Raw genomic sequence first — 21,317 nt, forward strand, 5'->3', positions numbered from 1 at the left:
CCAGCACATCCCAGTCTCCTGCAGATCCTCTGGTGTGTTATTTTTGGGAGAGCTGGGCTGGTTTTACCTGTCTGGGGTGCTGTGGATGGGGACTCTGAGGTCACACAGTGGTCTGGCTGTGGGATCTGCAGGGCAGGGACAGCCCTGGACAGGGAAACATCCCACCACTGCCCCATGCCCGTGGATGCCCCAGTGCTTCCCAGCACAGCCCTCCTGCAGTCCCAGTATCCAGCCCTCCTGGAATGCCAGTGCCATCCCAGCACAGCCCCGCTGAGGCTGCTCCTGCTGCAGCCCCTTACACAGGGCCCAGTACAGCTCTGCTATGGCCCTTACTGGTCCCAGTATGGCCCATTTTATCTCACTCATACTGGTCCCAGTACAGCTGTGTTATATCTCATGCCAATCCCAGTACAGCCTGTCATGGCCCGTACTGGTCCCTGTACAGCTCACTATGTCTCATACTGGCCCCAGCAGAGCTCCTTCTATCTCATGCAGAACCTGGTACAGCCCCTTATGTCTCACACTGGTCCCAGTCCCTCCCGTTCTGTCCCGTACTGGTCCCAGTCCCTCCCGTTCTCTCTCACACTGGTCCCAGTCCCTGCCGCCGCAGCGCTGCCCCCCTGCCGGCCCACGAAGCCCCGCCCCTCACCGACACCCGCCGGCACTTGATAGACAGCTCGCCTCGTCCTCTCGACCAATCAGCTCCGGGGGCGGGCTCTCCTGCCCTGAATTCTGGCGGCTCATTGGCCGAGTTCCTGCTCCCGCCCAATGGCGGTGGAGGGAGGGGGCGTGGCCGGGGCGGGGCGTGGCCGCCGCCGTGTCCCGGCATGGCGGAGCGGCCGCGCCGCCGCTGAGGCGCCGCCATGGCCAAGAGCCGCGGGGGCGGCGGGCCCAGCTCGCCCGGCGGGCGCAGCCTGGCGGGCACCCGCGAGAGCCTCGCCGACCCTGGCGGCGATGAGCTTAGTTCGCTCGGCTCCGACTCCGAGATCAACGGCGGCGGCCCCGAGGAGCGGCGCGTCGATAAGTTCGGCTTCATCGTGGGCAGCCGCGGCGCCGAGGGGACGTGAGTGGGGCCGTGAGGGGGGAGCGTGAGGGGGGACCGGGGCCGGGGGGACACGGGGGCACCGAGGCGCAGAGGAGCCGCCCCAGGCCCGGCCCAGCCCGCTCCGGCCGCTCGGCCCCCGCAGGGCCGGGCCTGGGGCTGGGCCGGGCCGGCCGCGGCTCTCCCCGCCCCGGGGGGTTCGTCCCGCCGCCCCCGGGCTGGGCGCGGGGCCGCCGGCGCCGCTGTCAGGCACCGTTCGTGCCCGTGGCGGAGGCCGCAGCAGCCGGGATGTGAACGAGGGAGCCAGACTGGGAGACCTGCGGGTGTTCAGCCTGCAGAAGAGAAGGATCCGAGCAGAGCTTAAGAGCCCGTTTGGGTGCCCGAAGGGGCTGCAAGGGAAACTGGACTCCTGCCTTGGGCAAGGACCTGGAGTGACAGGATAAGGAGGAACGGTTTCCTTCTGTCGGAGGGCAGGGTTAGATGGGACATTGGGGAGAAATCGTTCCCTGGAGGGTGCTGAGGCCCTGGCACAGGGTGCCCAGAGCAGCTGTGGCTGCCCCTGGATCCCTGGAAATGTCCAAGGCCAGGCTGGACATTGAGGCTTGGAGCACCCTGGGCTAATGGAAAGTGTCCCTGCCCATGGCAGGGGTGGCATTGGATGAGCTTTAAGGTCCCTTCCCACTCCAGACCATTCCGTGATGTTGTGATGGCTCTGTGAAGAGCCCCAGAAGCTGTTCCTGCTGTCTGGTCTCTCTCTGAAGAGGGTGAATGGCTGGGAAGTGGTGTCCACCCCATTTGGGATCAGGGAGCTGCCAACACACGAGGTCAGTGTCTGGTCAGCTCCAGGCACTGATTCCAGTGGACTTTTGGCCTCTGTCAAGCCAAGGAGGCCAGGCCGTGGTGTCCTTCCAAGGACCCCTTGTTGGCAGTGCTGGCAAAGGCACCATGGTCACCCCCCTCTGCGGAGGAAACCTCGGAGGAAGTGAGGCTAACCCGAGGCGCTGGGCCCCAGGGCGGTGCTGACACCCAGGAATGTGCTGTTGCTGTCAAGCTGGTTCAGCAGCGTGTTTGGCGTTTGCCTTCCTGGCCCTGCTTTCACAGCAACGCCCAGAGAAAGTCGGGATGGCAGTGGGAAGAGCGCGTGGCAGCCAGCTCCTCTCCTGCTGGGACATCGCCTGGAGCGCGCTCCCTGGGTTTTGCCCACCTGAGTGCTCTGGTGCCAGCTGTGCCTCAGTTTCCCTCTCTGTGAGGAGCAGAGCGTTCACCCCCCGTAGCCTGTGTTACTGGGTGGGTCTGGGGGTGAAACGGTGCTGGAGGTTGGAATGTTGGCACTGGGCAAGGTGCATCACTCTGAGTGATAAACCTTGTCCCTCAGCACCGTGGGAGTGGTGTGGCCTCTCCTTCTTGTGGTGCTGCACCCTGTCCTGGCCACACACCACATTTAGGGGACACTTGTCCTGGCTGTCATTCATGTGGCTGTCCCTGTCCCTGGGTGGGTATCCCTGTCCCTGCTGGAGGCAGCAGCAGCTCTGGATGCAGGTTGTGGTGCTGGAGGCCAGTGGCTGCTCCCAAGGGTGCTGACAGTGTGGTGGCTGCAGTCACTGGGGACTGAGCTCTGCAGCAGCCACAGATGTGCTGGGGCCCAATCCTGCCCTGCTCCAGGGCTCTGACTGTCTGCCCAGGAGGGATGAAGGGGAATACATGACCTCCCGCTGTGGCTGCCAGAGTTGAGTTTGCCGTGCTGGGAGGGGAAGCACAGGAAGGGCAGGCAGGGTGTCCGAGCATCCTCAGAGGGTCTGAGGGCACGCGAAGGGCCGAGCCGTGGGGATGTCACCCCGTGTGGATGCAGGGGAACGCATTGCTGGCATAGGGCATCCCGTCACTTCCCCGCCCGGAGTGCCCCCGCCCTCCCGCCTGGGCCATATGAAATGCAGCCGGTGCTCGCTCCCTGCCCGCTGCCAGGCAGCCATCAGCTGGGAACAGCTTCCAGTCTGTGCTGGCGGGGCTCCAGCAGGCCCACAGCCAGCTCCTGTATCCAGCGTCCCGCGCTCCCGAGCTTCCCACGCCTCGCGGAGCCCCGGCTGGAGGCCAGCGCTGCCTCCATCTCCGCGCCGGGCTGGGGAGCTGCCGGCCATGCCTGGCCGTGCTGGGGAGGGTGGGGAGCCAAGCAAAGCAGATCCTTTGGGAGCGGGTTTGCTCTCGGAACAATCGTGCTCGCCCCGTCCGACCCGCTGCGGTGGGTGGGGCTGGGCAGGGCGCGGGCAGCGCTGCCAGCTGGACGCGGCCCTGGGCTCACCCTGCGCTCGCTTTCCGGCTCGGCATGGGCAGGGAGGAGGCAGGGCCTGCGTGTCCTGTAGTGGGGCTGGCTGCTGGAGGATGCTCAGCACCAGGCCACTGGCCTCGGGTCCTCAGGAAGGATCTGACTCTTCCTGAAATTGGTGTGGCCACAGAACAGTGTGGAGCAGAGCCTGGGAAGGCATTGAGACTTTACTGATGGCTTGGAGGAGCGTCTGCTCTCCTTGGATGTCCCTGCCTGGGCCTGCCCGAGCTGCCTGTCACCCATCTCTGCACAGATGCGGTGCCACGGGGGGTTGGAGGCTGCGGTGCTGGCTTCGGCATCGCAGAGCATCCCCCCTGCCTCAGCAGGGTTAAATTGGATTCCCTGGCTAGACTGAGCCGTTTCTGGAAAACACTCCCCTCCCTCCTGAGGACCCTGGTCCGGGCTCAGCGCCGGCCTGGAGCAGCGCCAGGCGTTGGGAGCGCAGTGTGGCTGGAGCTGTGTGAATGACACGATGCTTATGGCCCTGACTCTCCGTGTGCAGCTGGCCTCTGCCACAGGGATCAGGTCTTGCTCATCCCTCACCTTCCTGGCATGTCCCTGGGGATGCTGCAGCACGTGCTGTGTGCAGTGCAGGCAGCTCCTGAGAGGTTTGAGCAGCTCTGCTGGTGCAGTGACTTCACTCACGGGTGGCGAGCGCTTCCGGCAGCTGCCGAAACGCCAGCGCTGCCGAGCGTGTCCTGAGCCCTGTGCCTTGAGGGGTGCAGCCACCTGGCATGGGGGACACCCAGGGTGCTCGGGAGGCCAGGGGGCTCAGCCAGGCACCCACTGACCGGCCTCTTCCTCCCGGTCCCACAGGCTGGAGGAGGTGCCCTTGGAGGTGCTCCGGCAGCGGGAGTCCAAGTGGCTGGATATGCTCAACAACTGGGACAAGTGGATGGCCAAGAAACACAAGAAGGTAAGTGACAGCCGTGTCGCCTCTGGGAGGTGGCAGTGAGGGACAGCCAGGCACAGCAGCGTCCCTTTGGGGCTGCCTGGTATCACTGGCTCCCTGCAGGCAGGCGTCTGTGTGCCTTTGGATGATGCTGTTGGCTTGAATGGGCTGTTCACTCCCCTTGGAAACTGGAGCCTGGGGGGGCTGAGTGGTCCTGAGCCAGCCCACTTCTGCCTCCAACTCTTCCCTGCCAGGCTGGAGTTTTCCTAGAGCTTTTTTGGCTGCCTGCAGGCAGCCATGGGAATTGTTTGCTCATGGAAACTTCTGTTCTGAGCATCTTGCAGACCAAAAAAAGCTCGGTGTAGGAAATGTTTGAGCCTCATGCGCGTGACACTGGTCTGTGAACAGGGGTCCCTGGGAGACTCCTGGCTGGCTCCATGGCTTGGTTTGCTGGTGCTCCCTGATCCCCTGAGCCTGCAGATGAGGCGGGAATTGGGATGCAGCAAGTCCAGGGCTGCTGCTGTGTATCTGCTGGGGGCAGTGAAGCTGCTGGTATGGGACAGCAGTGCCAGAGAGTGGCCAAAGGGCCTTCTCCTCCTCCCCATGCTGGCAGAGTCCTCAGTGTGCCCAGAGTGCCGTCCCTACTCAATGCCTGGTGAATGACACCGGAATCCCTCATCTGTTTCTTGGCTGCTCTTAAAGGATTTGGGAGAGTTTTCTGGGCCATGGCAGGCGGGTGCTTTGTTCCACAGGCAATTTCCACCACTCTCCGGCCGTGTGCCACAGGGTGCCCTCTGGGATGGGGTGAGTGCTCCAGCAGCCCTGCGCCTGGCACAGCAGCTCCCTTGTGCTTGAGCCAAGCCTCTGGGAGTCTCCATGGGGCTGATGTGCTGTATAGTCTGTCCTGCAGTAAAAAATCTATGCCTGGAGCTTTGGAGACGCTGCTCTGGAATGCTGCTCTGTGCCTGTATCCCTGGGGCTGCTCAGGGAAGGCTGCCAGGCCTGGCCTTGGATGCTGTCAGCTATCCTTGGTCTGGCAGGAGCCTGCATGGTGCAGGTCTCTGCTGTTCTGGGGGAGCTCCCTGAGCCTCTGAAAAACCCCAGTACTTTTCTGGCTGTCTCACCAGGGTTGGCAGGCAGCCCATCGATCCCTGGGCCAGCTCCTGCCAGGCTTGCTCACACCTGCACCGCTCCAACATCCCAAAATCTCCCTGCCTGGCCCCGATCCCAGCGGCCTGACCCCACATCCCTCATGGTGCTGCACTGTGCCAGCACCGCGTGCTGGAAGGAGGGCAGACGTGTGGGTGGGCAGCTCCCACTGCTCTCCTGGCACGGGCAACGCTCTGACTTCACCTTGCTTTCAGCATCCTCAGCCCAGACACTCCCAGATGACGGTGGGATCGTGGGGGTGATGGCAGGACCCACGTGGGTCCAAGGAGATGAGCTGCTGGCCCAGCCGGCTGGAGGGGCTGCTGAACCAAAACCCAGTGAGGCGCTTTCCTTCCTGGCAGCTCAGCCAGCAGGAAGGGGAGCTGGCTGGAAATGGGAGCTGTCAGCCATGGAGCTGCCCACAGCAGCCCTGGGCATCGTCCGCTGCGTTTCCTGCCAGCACAAAGGACCTGCTCCTGCAAACAACCAGTGAGGGAGCAGCAAACCCCCTGGGGAGGTGATGGTACTGTGCTTGGAAACAGCCACCTGCTCCTCGGCTGCTCCAGCAAACAGGGAAACACAGCCGTGGGCAGGCAGGGGAGGCCTGGGGAGGATTTGGGAGCTGTTGGCCGCTGCTCTCAGAGCTCTGGCACAGTTGGCACGTGCCACCCAAGCAGGGACATGAGGAGAGGAGGCTGTGCTAGGGTTTTGCAGGGTGTTGTGGGGAGTGGCTGAAAGCACTAGGCTTGTGGGGCTCACACACACCCTGGCTGAGGACTGTGAGGAAAAGAACATGTAAGGATGTGGAGCTACTGGAGAGTCCAGAGGAGGCACCAGAGATGCTCCAAGGGCTGGAGCCCCTCTGCTCTGGAGCCAGGCTGGGAGAGCTGGGGGTGCTCACCTGGAGAGGAGAAGGCTCCAGGGAGAGCTCAGAGCCCCTTGCAGGGCCTGAAGGGGCTCCAGGAGAGCTGGAGAGGGACTGGGGACAAGGATGGAGGGACAGGACACAGGGAATGGCTTCCACTGCCAGAGGGCAGGGATGGATGGGATATTGGGAATTAGGAACTGTTCCCTGGGAGGGTGGGCAGGCCCTGGCACAGGGTGCCCAGAGCAGCTGTGGCTGCCCCTGGATCCCTGGCAGTGCCCAAGGCCAGGCTGGACACTGGGGCTTGGAGCAGCCTGGGACAGTGGGAGGTGTCCCTGCCCATGGAATGAGATGGTCTTTAATGTCCCTCCCAACCCTAACCATTCCATTGTGTGATTTGGAGCTGCTGCTGTGATGAGGATTTGGAGTGGGTTGCTGGGGCTCTGATTTGGTCCCTGCTGGTGTAGGCAGCACCAGAGCTAAGCTGGCTCAGCTCCCCATGCAGGGTAGGCACCGACTGCCTCGCCTGGACTTTGGTCCTGGCTGGTGCCCACTGCCAAGGAAACCAGGGGCACAGGAAACTGTGGGCATGGAGCTGGCTCCAGGGGCCTCAGGATCTGGCAGAGAGATAGGAGCAGACCTGCCCTTCTGCCCAGGATGAGCAGGTGGAAAGACTGAGACACTGGTCAGGGTGCACATCCCTGCTTTCCACGGGGGGATGGGGGACTGGACTGGGGGCTGGGGAGCTTCCCCTGTGTCCTCAGTGCTTCCCATGTGGGACAGAGCCACTCACTCCCCACCTTGACTCCAGTGTTTGCTTTTCCAGCTCCCAGCAGGATCTGGCTTTGAGGCAGTGCCAGGCTTGTTTGGAGCTGTTTGCAAGCCACAGAGCCTCTGCTGGGCCTCTGGCAGCTCCCCCGTGCTGCTGGTGCTTGACTGCCATTCCAGCTGGCATCCCAGGGGCTCAGGGACACTTCTTGTTTGGGAAGCAGCAGGGGACCAGCCTGTGGCCATGGTGCTGGCCTGGCTCCCACCTTGCCCAGGAGTGTCTTTGTTTGCCAGCGCTCTGTGATTTTCCCGTGACGGCTGCGTCTCTCCCGCAGATCCGGCTGCGGTGCCAGAAGGGGATCCCGCCCTCGCTGCGGGGCCGGGCCTGGCAGTACCTCTCTGGGAGCAAGGTCAAGCTGGAGCAGAACATGGGCAAGTTTGATGTGAGTCCTGCTGGGGACCCTCCTGCACCACCAGGGAGGGGGCAGTGCTGGGGTGGCTTCTGCTCAGGCTTGGGTGCATGTTGGGATCTCAGGCATCTTGGGGGCGTGTCAAGGGTGTTGCTCACCCCAGTCTTGCCCTCCCCAGGAACTGGACCTCCTCACAGGAGATCCGAAGTGGCTGGATGTGATCGAGCGGGATCTCCATCGGCAGTTCCCCTTCCATGAGATGTTTGTCTCACGTGGAGGCCATGGGTATGTGGAGCTACCCGTGTGTCCAGCCCTCAGCAGCCATGGATGGGGTGGGCACTGTCTGTCCCAACTCATGGAGCCACACTCACGTTCCTAGCATCCTCCCCATTCCTCCAGCATTCCCTATACTCCCACAGCATCCACGAGCTGAAAACAGGATGGCTCAGACCAGCTCTGACACCCAGTGGGGTGGGAATTGCTATGACAGGAGGGCAGAGGGAGGAGGTGGCAGCCTGTGGCCTCCATTTCACCAGAAAAATGCTGCTCCCAATGTGTTGGGGAGTGCCTGTGCCCGTGTGCTTGCAGCTGGGCCCCTGCCTGTCCGTGGCTCACTCTGGGCAGGGTGGTTGTCTCCATGCCTCAATTCCCAGATCCAGGCAGGATCTGCCCTCTGTGGGCCGAGCTTCCCAGAGCTGTTGTGTCCTGTAGCCCCAGGTTTGTGTGGAAAAGGGATCCCAGCCCGGGACTGACCCAGGCTCGCGCCTGGCATGCGGGGGAACGCTGCAGGGCCACGCGCGTGCCGTGTGCCCAGCTGTGCGTGCCCGGGTGTCTCTGCAGGCAGCAGGACCTGTTCCGGGTGCTGAAGGCGTACACGCTGTACCGCCCTGAGGAGGGCTACTGCCAGGCCCAGGCGCCCATCGCCGCCGTCCTGCTCATGCACATGCCGGCCGAGGTACGGGCACGCGCCACCGGGACAGCGGGCACCTCCCGGGGGTGTGGGGGGCCCCTTGGGCTGTGCTGATGAGTGGGGTGCCTGCCTCAGAGCAACCCAGAGCGCCCCAGGGGTGCTCTGCTGCTTCCCACCCTCTCCCGTGGTCGCTGGGAGCAGGGAGTGGGCCACAGGGATGCCCTCTGGGTGCTCACCTGCTGTTCCTTGGCTTGCAGCAAGCGTTCTGGTGCTTGGTGCAGATCTGTGAGAAGTACCTTCCTGGCTACTACAGCGAGAAACTGGTGAGTAAAGGGCTCGTGGTGCCTTCAGCAGTGGCAGGGACCTGCAGGGTTCTGCATCTGGGTTGGGGCAACCCCCAGGATCAATCTGGGCTGGGGATGAAGGGATCAAGAGCAGCCCTGGGGAGAAGGACATGGAGGTGCTGGTTGGTAAGGGTTGGCCACACCCTGGCCATGTGTCTTGGGCTGAGTCCCCAGTGTGGGCAGCAGGGGAGAGCGGATTCTGCCCCTCTGCCCTGCCCAGGTGAGACCCCACCTGCAGAGCTGCCCCAGCCCTGGGGTCCAGCTCAGGAAGGACCTGGAGCTGCTGGAGCCAGTCCAGAGGAATTCATGGAGCTGCTGTGAGGGTTGGAGCAGGCTGCTCTGGAGCCAGGCTGGATCTGGGGGTGTTCACCTGGAGAAGAGAAGGCTCCCCAGAGACCTTGGAGCCCCTTCCAAGGCCTAAAGGGGCTTCAGGAGAGCTGAGGAGGGACTGGGGACAAGGAATGGAGGGACAGGACACAGGGAATGGCTTCCCACTGCCAAAGGGCAGGGCTGGATGGAATAGTGGGAAGAAATTGTTGGCTGTGAGGGTGGGCAGGCCCTGGCACAGGGTGCCCAGAGCAGCTGTGGCCACCCTATCCCTGGCAGTGTTCCAGGCCAGGTTAGACAGGCTTGGAGCAACCTGGGAAGGTACCACATGGCAATTGGGTGGAATGAGATGAGTTTTAAGGTCCCTTCCAACCCAAACCATGCCATGATTCTGCACCTCCAGGCCAAAAACTTATCCAGCTCCTCACCCTAGGGAAAGAAGGAGTCTGGGGAGGGGCTGGGTATTCCCAGAGTCTCCCTGTTGTGCCGTGGCTCCCAGAAGCATTTCACATTCAGGGATGGGGTGTCAGTGCAACATCCATGGGACACAGCTCTGCTCATATCAGCTGTACAGGCTTGGCTGCCCCTGCTGGGGCCGGGCCCTGGGAGCTGATCCCAGGGCTGGGGTATTCACTGGGATGCTGGTCCCTGTCCCTGCAGGAAGCCATCCAGCTGGACGGACAGATCCTCTTCTCACTGCTGCACAAGGTGTCGCCTGTGGCCTACAAACACCTGAGCAAGCAGAAGATCGACCCCATCCTGTACATGACAGAGTGGTTCATGTGCGCCTTCTCCCGCACGCTGCCCTGGAGCTCCGTCCTGCGCGTCTGGGACATGTTCTTCTGTGAAGGTGGGAGCTCCCACCATCCTCATCCTCCTCCTGGGGGGACTGCACTCCCCACAGCCGTGGGACCTGTAGCAGGACAGGTTTGGGGCAGCCACATGCCTGGGGGGGGTAGGTGGGCTGTTTTCCTGGGGGTGGGTAGGCATGTACATCCCAAATTCACCCTCTTGCATGTCCTGACTGTTAGTGGGACTGGGATCTGCTGCCCCACAGCATTTGAGGGACATGGTGGCAGTGTCACCCTGTCCTGCCTGGTACTCACTGCCTCACGTCTCCTCTTGCAGGAGTGAAGATCATCTTCCGGGTGGGCCTGGTGCTACTCAAACACACCCTGGGCTCCTCGGACAAACTGAAATCCTGCCAGGGCCAGTATGAGACCATGGAGAGGCTGAGGGCCCTCAGCCCCAAAATCATGCAGGAGGCCTTCCTGGTGCAGGAGGTGAGGTGCTGGGGACGGTCTGGGGTCCCAGTGCTACCCAGCTGGCCAGTGCTGCCAGACTGGGCTGTCCCTGGGTGGGCGGAGCATGGGCAGCAGCTCCTAAAAAGCTTGGCTAGCGTTTCCTGTGCCCCGAGGGGGATCCCACACCCAGCCCCGGTGGCACTGTCGCTGATGGCACAAGTGTCCCCACAGGTCATCGAGCTGCCGGTGACGGAGCGTCAGATCGAGCGGGAGCACCTGATCCAGCTGAAGAAGTGGCGGGAGACGCACGGAGAGCTGCAGTGCAAGTCCCCGCCGCGCCTGCACGGCGCCAAGGCCATCAGCGAGGCGGAGCCCGCGCCGCGAAAGGCGCTGGAGCCCGTCCCCTCCATCGTCGTTTCCCCCGGGCCCGCCCCCGTGCCCAAAGCCCGCAAGAGCAAGGAGAAGAGCCGGGAAAAGGGCCCGGCCAGTCCTGCCAACGGCCCCGGGGCCGAGGGCAACGGGGCGCCCGGCACGACCCGGGAGCTGCTGCACCCCCAGGTCTCCCCCCACCACCAGTCCAAGGAGAGCCTGAGCTCCCGGGAGAGCGAGGACACGTACTTGTAGGGCCCGGCCTACACCCCGGGCAGCCGGGCTCAGCGGGGCTGCGCACGGACCCGGGCGCGAGGACACCCAGGGGGACCCTGGCACCCGGCGCTGGGGGCTCTGAGCTGGAGGGATGGGACAGGGGGGCTGTGCGGCCCCGTGAGAACAGCGTGGCCTTCTCGGGGCATCCGTGGAGGTTGGCCAGGTGTGGTGACCAAAGGGGACACCGTGGGTCTGCGCTGGGTGCCCACCCCGCAGGGTGCTGGCACCACGAGCGGTGGGAGCCCGGGCAGGGGGTGGCTGAGCCACCCGAGCTCCCTCCCCACACTAGGGGGCTGGGCTGCCCCTCGGGCCCTTCTCCCCGTCCCAGAGCCCCTCGACCCATCACCCCCCTCCGGGTCCCTCCTTAGCCCCCACCCTGCGCCAGCCAGGCAGCCCCAGCCCCGGCTCCCGAGCACTTAGGCCTGGCGCAGGGCACTGGGGGTACACGAGGAGCCCTGGGACCCCTCGCCCCCCTCTTATCTAGTGAGGATATATCAAGCTGTAGCCCTATATGTAGTACCCAACTTACCTACTCACTGAGCCTATTTATTATTCCTCCGAGGCAGGACAGGGACCGAGGCAGGATGCGCTAGAGGCAGCGGGATTTGAGTTTTGGGGCTAAAGCCCCCCCATCCCATCCCCTCCCATCCCCCAGTTCCCCAGAGCTCAGGGGGAGTGTTTACCCTGCCAGGGCTCACCCCACCACTGCCGCCCCCCCAGGCCCCAGCGCAGGTGAGACGGGGTGGGTGAGCAGCAGCCAGGTGCTCCCTGGTTGTGGGGTCCCCTCTGCCCCCCCTGCCCTCCCCGAGGGCGGGTGGTGGGTTTGTAAAATAAAGTGGGAAAAGCAGTTTTGTACAAAGGGGTCAATAAAGCGAGTGTGTAAAGGCGCAGCCCTGGCTCCCACCTCTCTCGGCCTGGAATGGGGGGTGGAGGGTGGCAGGAGGCAAGGGTGTCACCTCCCACTTGCTGCAGCAGTACCAGCTTCGGGGGCACCCTGACCTGGACCCTACCCTTGGCTCTCTGTCCCTGGGGAGCATCCCACTTGCACTGGACACTGACTGGCATGCACCCTTCCCTGGGTCCCGTCTCCCCTGGCTGCCCTTGTCCTGGGCAGTGTCCTGGGAAGGGCCACGCTGCTGTCACTGTCACTGCTCTGTCACCGCAGAGGGTGGCCCAGCCCTGCTGCCTCACCCAGCCTTGGGCTGCCCGTTTGAAGTGGAATGGGAGGAGACTGAGACTTGCCCCAACTTGTGATAGTGGTGGCTGTCAGGCTCTGGTGCACTCCCATCCCAGCACCCAGGCCTTTCCCCTTCTCCCACTGTCACAGCTCCTGTGGCTGAACAGAGCCAGGGGACCCCTAATTAATCCCATGGCACCTCAGAGCTCAAAATGGTGCCCACACCATCTCTCGCCTTCTTCCGGCAGGCAGGAATTCTGCCCAAACCTCCATTCCTCCCTCCACAACCCCCTTTTTCAGGGGGTGGACCTGGTTTGGTGAATCCCCTCTCCAGGCCTGGTGTTGAGTATGTGGGACCCGGCTGGGTGCAGGGGTTGGGGGTACAGTGGGGTAGGCAGTGGCTCTCAGAGGGTCTCCCTTGGTTGGGCACCCTGGGCTGTTGAACTGAGGCTGGTTTGGGCACCCCCAGGGCTGCAGTTCGGGGGTACCCTGGGACTCTTGAGTTGGAGCTGCTCCAGGCACCCCGGGGCGCTGAATTTGGGCTGGTTTGGGCATCATGGAGTTCTGTACTGGGGCTGGTTCCGAGGCTCCGGTGCGGCTATCCCGGGTCTCCAGTGCGGCTATCCCGGGGCTCTGGACCGGGGCTGCTCCCGGAGCGCCGGGCCCGGCTCGTTGCCTTTCTCGCCGTGCGGGGCGGTGCCGGTCGGGTCCCGAAGCAGTGCGAGGCGGTCCCGGCCCAGGCAGGCGGTCTCAGGGCGGTCCCAGCGAGATATGGAGCGTTCCCGGATCGGTCCCTGGGCGATAAGGGCGGCCACAGGCCGTTGACGAACCGAAGCGGGGCGGTCCCAGGGCGGTTCCGGGGCGACGTGAGGCGGTCCCGGAGCAATGTGGGGCGGTCCTGGGCCGGTCCCGGGGCGATGCGGGGCGGTTCCGGGGCGGTCCCGGGGCGATGCGGGGCGGTTCCGGGGCGGTCCCGGGGCGATGCGGGGCGGTTCCGGGGCGGTCCCGTGTCCGCCCTTATAGCGGCGGCGGCGGCGGCTCCCGGGGCGGCGCGGCCGCCATGGACCTGCACATCCTGGAGCACCGGGTGCGGGTGCTGAGCCTGGCCCGCCGCGGGCTCTGGCTCTACACGCACCCGCTGCTCAAGCTGCTCTTCCTGCCCCAGCGCTGCCGGTACCGGCTTCTCTCCCCACACCGGCCTCCTCCTTCTCTTCTTCCCCCGACTCCCGGCCCCGGTCAGCAGCACCGATTTCTTCTGCTTCAGATGCAAGTTCTTCAGCCTGACGGAGACGCCCGAGGACTACACGGTCATGCTGGACGAGGAGGGCTTCAAAGGTAGCGAGCGGTGTCCCGCTGGCAGGGCGGGCTGGCACCGCGGGCACGGGCTCTGGGCCGCGGGGAGCGAGTCCCGGCTTGTGCTCGGCTCCCTCGGAACATGCCTGCGCCGGGGATGTGCCGGCTTGCCCGGCCGAGGCTGTCCCGGCGCGGCTGCCCTCGCCCCGGCAGCCCCTCGGGGCAGAGCTGCCCCCCGGCTCGTGGCACCGAGCGGTGCCAGCCCGCAGCGCGGCTGCTCCCGGCAGGGCTCAGGCACCTCCCGGGATGCCCGCGGGCAGCGCTCCAGGCTCTGGCGGCGCTCCTGTCATCATTCCCGCCTCCGGTTTCATCCCGTCCCTCCTCCCGGAGAGGGCCAACTGGAGCCTGGCAGAGGAGGGCAAAGCACAGGCCCAGCCGGGCTGGCAGGGGTGAGCCCTGTCCGGCAGCAGGGCCCAGCTTTTGGGGTGTCCTGGGCTGCTTTGATCCCTTCCAAGCCAGTCCCTCTCCCAGGGAGGTGCCATTTGGTGACGTCCCCACCGCGGGTGACCTGGCGCGTGCCGTGCATCACCCTCACGGCCAGCCCTGCCCGGGTACCGGCCCAACGGGCTGAGCCAGAGGGTCCGGATCCCGGCCCGCCTTCCCACGCCCAAACCTTCCTGCCGCGGCCGCAGGAGCTGGGCGCAGCGGACCCTTGGCCGTGACCCAGGGAACAAGGGTCAGCGCTCCGGCCACGGGCGCTCACGGCCAGGTGCCAGGCTCACCTCCTTGTGCTGTGGAACAGGACCGTGTCCCGGGCTCTCCCCGCTCCCAGAGCCAGAGCTGTTCCCCATGTATTGTTTTATTTTGGGGCCTGCAGACAACTATTCCTCAATCCCGAGGGGAGGGTGGGAAGTGCTGAACAATGGTCCTGCGAGCCTGCGGCCCGCAGTGCCCTGTGAACCCCCCTTGGCTGGGGGCTGCCAGGGTCCCCCTGCTGCCGGGCTGCAAGGCGACCCCAGCAGAGGAGAGCTGCACCCCCTCTTCCCTTGGGATCAGGATTCAGCCCTGGGGTGGGTGACACGGGCAGCGAGGTCCCCTTGCATTCAGCCTCGCCCAGGGTGGTGTTGAAAAGCAATTAAATGCTGAGCTCTGGGACAGGTCCCCATGTCCCCGAGTCCCTGTCCCGCCCCCCTGTTCCCAGCACTGGGCCCTGGGCCGGAGCCGAGGCCGTTCTGGCGCTTCCTGCACAGGAACAGGCGCTGGGAACACCCGCGAGGCCCTGGATCCGGCCCCGCTCCCGCCCTGCCCCGGGCCGAGCTTGGGAGTGGGGTGCAGAGCCTGTCCCCCGAGGGGGTCCCTCATGCGACCTCCCCTCCATTGCTGGTGTGAAGAGTTCGGGGTCTCAGCTGGGCTTGGGGCTGGGGGCTTGTGTGATCTCCCATGGGAGCTGCTCCCACCTTTCCCGCAGGGGAGGAGTGGATTTGAGACCCCTGGGTGCCCTGGCCCGTCCCGTGCTGGGAAGGGGAGCCCAGAGAGGAGGGGGCACCCTGGCTGAGTCCTGGGGTACCCCAGCAGTGCCAGCCCCTCTCCTGGGCAGGAGGGTGGGAGCAAGGGAGGTGGGAGGCAGGAACAGCAGGCCTATGCCCACTCTGCCAACACCAGCAGATTTTTGGGAATTAGCTGTGGCCCTCTGCCAGCCTGGGGTCTCTCCACCAGGCTGGGACCAGGTGCTGGGACCCCCAGGTGCTGGGATCCCCTGCCCTTGTCCCCTCCAATGCCCAGTGTGCATCCCTGAGCATCCCTGGTGGTGGGCGCTGAGCTGGGGGTTCCTGGGGGCAGAGGATGAACAGGGCAGCCCCACGGCCCTGATGGTGCTGGTTTTGGGGTGCAATGCCAACACTCCCTGCAGCCAGCCTGGGGCCCTGGCACAGGGAGGAGAGACACATCTTGGGCATTGGGGGGGCTGTAGCCTTGGCCCCCCTCATCCCTATGGCCAGATCCCAGTGTGGAGCAGCTGAGCCCTGGCTCATTCCACCTGTGGATGGGGCTCATCTGCACCCCAAACCAGCGTCCCCACACCTGGGGCTGATCCTGCCTTGGGGGTCAGTGTGGCACACAGTCCCGAGCTGGCCCCGGCTCTGTGTCTGGCTGTGCCGAGCCCTGCGGAGCCACCTGCCCCAGTGTCCCTTGTCCCTCGCAGAGCTGCCACCCTCCGAGTTCATGCAGGTGGCAGATTCCACGTGGCTGGTGCTCAGCGTCGTCTCCAACGGGCGGGAGCCCCCGGGCTGCCAGGCCACCGGCGTCACCAAGATCGCTCGCTCGGTCATCGCGCCGCTGGCCGAGCACCACGTCTCGGTGCTGATGCTCTCCACGTACCAGACCGACTTCATCCTGGTGAGTGACGGGCACGGGGGCACCTGGCTGGCTGTCCCCAGTCCCCTCTGTGCCCTGAGCAGGGGTGGCACAGCCGGCCTGATCCCGCTGCCCGGGCAGGTGCGGGAGCGGGACCTGCCCGTGGTGATCCACACGCTGGCCGGGGAGTTCGACATCTACAAGGAGGAGGGTGGCGAGTGTGTCCCCGTCACCTGCGATGACGTGAGCAACGGCTTCCTCAAGCCCAAGCCACGTGAGTGACACTGGGCTCTGTGTCCCTGGGGCCGCCCAGTCCCACCCAGATGCTCCAGTACAGCTGCTGGTACCCATATCCTTGAGGGACCTCCAGGGCTACCCTGTCCCCAACGAGGTGATCCCGTCCCCACCAGTGGAACCCACATCTCTGGGGGACCCCCAAGGCTCCCCTGTCCCCAGGCCACACTGTCCCAGAGCCATCTAGTCCTGCCAAGATACTGCTCCCGTGGGTGGTTCCCACATCCTGGGATGGTCACCGTGTCCCCAGGACCACACAAGGACTGTCCCCAGTCCCTGCCAAGGTGCTCCTGCTCCCACCAGTGGTACCTACATATTTGAGGGACCCCACCACGATGCTCCAGTTCCCACTGGAGATGCTCGTCTGGGGCCACCCAGTCCCTACCGAGATGCTGCATCTCCCACCGGTGGTACCCACATCCTTTGGGACCCCGGGCCACCCCTCTGCTCCCTGAGAGACTTTGGGCTGTGGGCGCGGTGGCCACGGGGTGGCACTGCGGGACTGTCCCCGCGCTGTCCCCAGGCCTGACGCGGCCGTTCCCCTGCCAGCTGCCAGCCCCACGCTGCACCCGGTGCAGAGCCCCCAGACGCGCTTCTGTGTCCTGACGGTGGCCCCCGACACGCTGCCCGCCATCGCCACCATGCTCATCGACGTCCTCTTCTACTCCCACAGGTGAGTCCCGGGCATGGGGACATGGGGTGGCCTCTTGCCTGGTGCCACCTGAACTGCGGTGACATTGGTCCCAGCCATTGGTCCCAGCGGGTTTTCACACTCTGGGTGTTTTCCAAACTGGTTTTGTCTTCCCAAGAGCTGCACTGTGAAGGGTGGGAGCTCTGAGGTGACACAAGGGACAAAGCCACCATTGTACCAAATCCCAGAGAGAAGACTAAAGCAGGAGGGGGTGGGTTTGGGAATGGTGCTGAGGGGAGGGAATCCTGCTGGGGTTCTCCCATGCCCCTTGGGATGGGGTCCCTTCTGATGGCATGCTCCTGCTCCAGAGTGACCGTGGCCTTTTGAGAATGCCCCAAAACCTCACAGGTGTCACCTGTGAGCTGCAGACCCTGTGGGGACCACCTGCTCCTGTCCCTTCTCCCCTGCCCTGCAGCACCCCAGCATGATGCTCAGAACCCAGTGCCACCACCAAGCCCTTCTCCTCCCCATTTTGGGGGTCGTGACCCCTCCGTGTGTCCCCTTGCTCCTCGGTAGCCCCCCCTGGGATGCAGCCACCAGCAGCCAGGACCTCGACTCCATCACCTTCTTCTCCTTCTCCCTCATCGAGGGCTACATCTCCATCGTGATGGATGCCGAGACCCAGAAGCGGTAGGTGCCATCCCAGGGCTGTCTGTCCCTCTGTCCGTGGGTCTGGGAGCTAGGGGAGGGGGTGACACTTGCCTTCATCCCCTCAGCTTCCCCAGCGACCTGCTGCTGACCAGCTCGACGGGGGAGCTGTGGCGGATGGTGCGCATCGGGGGGCAGCCCCTCGGCTTCGGTGAGTGAGGCCGTGCTGGCTGCGTCCCCGCTGGTGCCACTGCCACCCAGGAGGTGCTGTGGGGCACTGCTGTGCCCGCGTGTCCCCGTGGCAGTGACCTGGGGCCCCCTTTGCCCCCCCAGACGAGTGTGGCATCGTGGCGCAGATCGCGGAGCCGCTGGCGGCCGCCGACATCTCGGCCTATTACATCAGCACCTTCAACTTCGATCACGCCCTGGTGAGCCCTGCCCCTCCCCGGGGACCCTGCCAGCCCCGGGTGTCCCCTGAGGCTGACACCCCCTCTGTCCCCCGGCAGGTCCCCGAGGAAGGCATTGCTGAGGTGATCCAGCTGCTGCAGCAGCGGCAGGAGGGCAGATAGCGGCCGGCTGTCCCTGGGCTGACTGTCCCAGCGTGGTGTCCCCCTCCTCCCCAGCCCTGTTCAGTAATTGTTCATGTTAATGATCCCCCAGCCCGGGACAGAGCGGGCACGGCAGCGCTCCCTCTGCCGGGGTGTGGTGGCTTTGGGGACGTGGTGGCCTTGTGGCAGTGAGCACTGGCCCCCAGGAGAGGGGTCAGTCCCTGGTGCCACCTCTCCCTCCAGCCTGGCCGGTGCGGGGTGGGTGGCCCAGGGAGAGTGGGTGTGTCCAGGTGGAGGGGACAGGGCGGGGACATGCCAAAGAGCAGTGGTGTGCCACCGTGGTGCTATAGGGGGCAGCCTGGGGCTGATGGGATGTGTCCCCTTGGGAGGGGAGCAGTGGCTACGATACTCAGGGACACCCCTGGACCAGCCCCGTGGAGGGGAGAGCATTCCTGGAGCTGGGGTTCCCCCTGGCACCCCAAAAATCTCCAAGGGGGCAGTGGGGGGGCTTTGGTTCAATGCCAGCCCTGGCTGTCACCTGTCATGGAGGAGTGACAGTGACACCCAGCCCCTCACAAGTTGTATTTTCTCACAGTTTTTGATAAGTCAATAAAATTCTTATTATTTTTATTTCTGTGTAGCCCAGGGAGGTTGCCCAGAGCTGGTCTCTGTGTTGGTGGCAGGGGCTGGGATGCGACAGGGGGACGGAGTCTGGCTGTGAGGTGACTGGGACACAGCCACTTTCTCTACTCTGTATTTTGGGTGAAAAAATGGGTTAAAGCTGCAGCCCCCAGCAAATCACCAGCCCCAGAGAAACCCAGGCCCACATTTATGCCCTCCCCCTGCCTCACACTGGGCCAGACTGGGGGGAAACTGAGGCAGGAGCTTGACCCCAGGCCTCGGAATGTCCCTGTCACACTGCCACCGTGTCCCCACGTCCTCTTCCCTCGCTGGCAGCACTGTGGCAAAGTGGGGTACACGGGGTGGGGCTGTGCCCTCCTGGGGGTGCTGCTGCCAGGGGTGCCCCCGGGGGGGCCTGGGCCTCAGCCAGACCCAGCACAAGCCTGTGGGGCCCTCTGCTTCCATCCTGTCCCCAAAATCCATCCCGCGTTCCGAGCACCACTGTGCTCCCGTCCTGGCACGTCTTGCCCACGTCAGCCCCGCACCCTTGCAGCCACCAGCTTCCTGCCAGCTCTCCGGGGCTCTCTTTCCTGTCTCGGGCCCTTCTCCGAGTCATGGGACGCCGGTGACGCGCTCCCGCGATGAAGAAATTGCCGCGGCCGTGCGGTCACCCGCGCTATTTTTGTCCCTCCTGGTATTGCAAGTGCTGGCCACGCTCCTGCCATCAGCAGGGTGGCCACCACCACGGCGTCCTGCTGGCCCAGCCCAGGGGGTGGCAGTGCCATGTGGAGGGGCCAGGGACAGCTGTGGCCAGGGGAGAGCTGAGGGTGGAGCCCTGATCACCCTCAGGGCAGGGCATGGATGGATGGATGGATGGATGGATGGATGGATGGATGGATGGATGGATGGATGGACAGCTGGTGAACAGCCTGTCGAGGCAGCCTGAGGGATGGACAAACTGCTGTGGAACAAGCAAGATCTTCTCCTGGTTGCTCCACCTTTCCAGGACTGCCCTGGGCACAGCCCTGCCCACCCCGGCCCAGGAACCCACCGCAGCTGCCACCTCTGCCGGGCAGGCCCCGGGGAGGAGGAAGAGGAGGAGCCGTCAGAGGCAGCGGGTGGAGGAAGCAGACCGTGCAGGTCGTGGTGCGGCCGGGGCAGGGAAGTTCTGGGAAAAGAAAGAACTTCTAAAAGTGAGTGACTACTGCATCCTTCTTCCTGGAAGGAGCTGTTAATTTCTGCCCCTGTGCCATCACCGAACTCTCCAAATGCGTAAATTCGGCGAGAGTCACCAAAATCAACGGGATTGCGACACGCTGAGCAGAGACATTCACCTCCAAGGAAAGGGAAAACCCCTGTCGGTGCCGGGCTGTGCCTGCCAGGAAGGGGAGCCAGCGGGACAGAGGGGACTGTCCTGGGCGCGGCTGGCTGTGCCAGCCCCAGGGCTCTCGGTGTTCCCGTGGGTGCTAAGCCTGGTGTCCCCCACTTGGTTCAGCAGCCCAGTTTGTCACCCAGAGGTGTGGGTGAGTGTGAGCAGGCGGACGGAGCATCTCCCGGAGCAGCGGGCAGTGCTGGGATACCGTGCACTTCCCACACCTCCATCTCCCTCCTTCCAGGGTAGATTTTTGCCTCCCACGGCTGGATTTGGGATGCGAAACCCCCCGTGGTGGCACACGGGTGACATCCGTGTCCCCGCTGCCAGCCGCCCCTGCCCTCTTTTGCATTGGGGTTTCGGGGCAGCCGGCGCTGGTTTCAGTTCAACCTGTCGGGTGCTGAGCGGTGACACGGCGGGAACCAAAAGTCTGTTTCCCAAGGAGCCCAGGATTCCCAGGCCCGGGGTCCCGCCGGCTCCGGGCTCAGCGGTGGCACCGCGGCCTCCCCGGCTGGACCCACCCGGACTCCCTCGAGGAACTGACTCGAAGAACATCCCCATCCCGGCCTGGCCCCGCTTCCTCCCGCCCTTCTCACCCTGCGCATTGGCTTCAGTTCTCTCTGCCTTCCTTCCCGGGTGCCTCCTTCTCAGGGTGACTCGGGTGCGCTTTAAAAGCCGCGCTTCCCCATCGCGGGCGCTGAAGGAAGTGGCTCTGCGCGCCCGCAGCCCGGGCGCACACCCTGCCCCGGCCATGCGGAGCGACGGGCGGCCCTGGGCGCTGCTGGCAGGTACGTGTGTGCCCGGTGCCGCGGGCCCGCCGCTCGGCCCGCCCGGGAGCGCCGAGGGAGCGCGGGGCCCCCGGGGCTGTGGAGCCGGCGATGGCACCGAGCTCTGCCACGGCGGTGTCGCCTCCCTCGGGCGCTGGCGGGGACATTCCCCGCTGTGGCACATGGGGAGCACTGGGAGTGGGCAGCCTGGGAGAGAGGGGATGCCGGGAGCGGTAGGCGGGAGGGGACAGGTTGGGGACCAGTGGTGGGAGGTCAGGGGTCAGCTTGCCCGGAGGAACAGAGGCTGCGTGTCAGCCCAGTGCCATACCCAAAGTGCTGTGGGTGACAGAGGCACTGGGACAGTGACTGGCAGAGCTGGACAGCAGGACTGGACCCAGGAGTGTGGCTGCTGTCCCCTCCTTTGCGGTGGCCCGTGCTGGCAGGGGGAGCTGCTGGAGCAGCTGCTGTGGTTGGTCTGCACATCCCGGGCGCTCCACAGCACCTCCAGCACCTTCCTCCTCCTCCTCTTCCTCCTCCTCCTGCCCAGCAGGTCTTTTGGCGCAGGGTCTGTGGTGCAGGCAGCACTCCTGGCACAGGGGTGGTGACCCTGTGAGGGAGGGCTGTCCCTGCACCCAGTGATGTCCCAAAGGCCCCTGACTCCCTCCTCTTCGTCCCCAGCTGTGGCCAAGGGGCTCCTC

The 21,317-nt window shown here is 64.8% G+C and overlaps 2 protein-coding genes across 3 annotated transcripts; both read left to right on the top strand.

Moving 5' to 3' along the window:
- Nucleotides 1–790: 790 nt before the first annotated feature.
- Nucleotides 791–11,044, top strand: TBC1D10A (TBC1 domain family member 10A). The gene is made up of 9 exons (XM_064392426.1): nt 791–1,063; nt 4,179–4,278; nt 7,372–7,479; nt 7,625–7,731; nt 8,287–8,401; nt 8,614–8,679; nt 9,688–9,877; nt 10,156–10,310; nt 10,503–11,044. Exons 1-9 carry the CDS (start codon nt 864–866, stop codon nt 10,893–10,895), a joined length of 1,434 nt encoding a protein of 477 aa, XP_064248496.1. The 5' UTR covers nt 791–863; the 3' UTR covers nt 10,896–11,044.
- Nucleotides 11,045–13,028: 1,984 nt separating this feature from the next.
- CASTOR1 (cytosolic arginine sensor for mTORC1 subunit 1) lies at nt 13,029–18,487 on the top strand. 2 transcript variants are annotated; one of them, XM_064392658.1, is made up of 9 exons: nt 13,037–13,266; nt 13,358–13,428; nt 15,587–15,780; nt 15,880–16,012; nt 16,582–16,705; nt 17,240–17,353; nt 17,440–17,522; nt 17,645–17,739; nt 17,818–18,487. In XM_064392658.1, exons 1-9 carry the CDS (start codon nt 13,043–13,045, stop codon nt 17,878–17,880), a joined length of 1,101 nt encoding a protein of 366 aa, XP_064248728.1. In that variant the 5' UTR covers nt 13,037–13,042; the 3' UTR covers nt 17,881–18,487. The 2 variants fall into 2 exon arrangements, with proteins under 2 accessions (XP_064248727.1, XP_064248728.1); XM_064392657.1 differs by having other exon boundaries at nt 13,029–13,266; nt 15,587–16,012.
- Nucleotides 18,488–21,317: the final 2,830 nt, after the last annotated feature.

Source organism: Passer domesticus, chromosome 17 (assembly GCF_036417665.1).
Source record: "Passer domesticus isolate bPasDom1 chromosome 17, bPasDom1.hap1, whole genome shotgun sequence".
NCBI lineage: Eukaryota > Metazoa > Chordata > Aves > Passeriformes > Passeridae > Passer > Passer domesticus.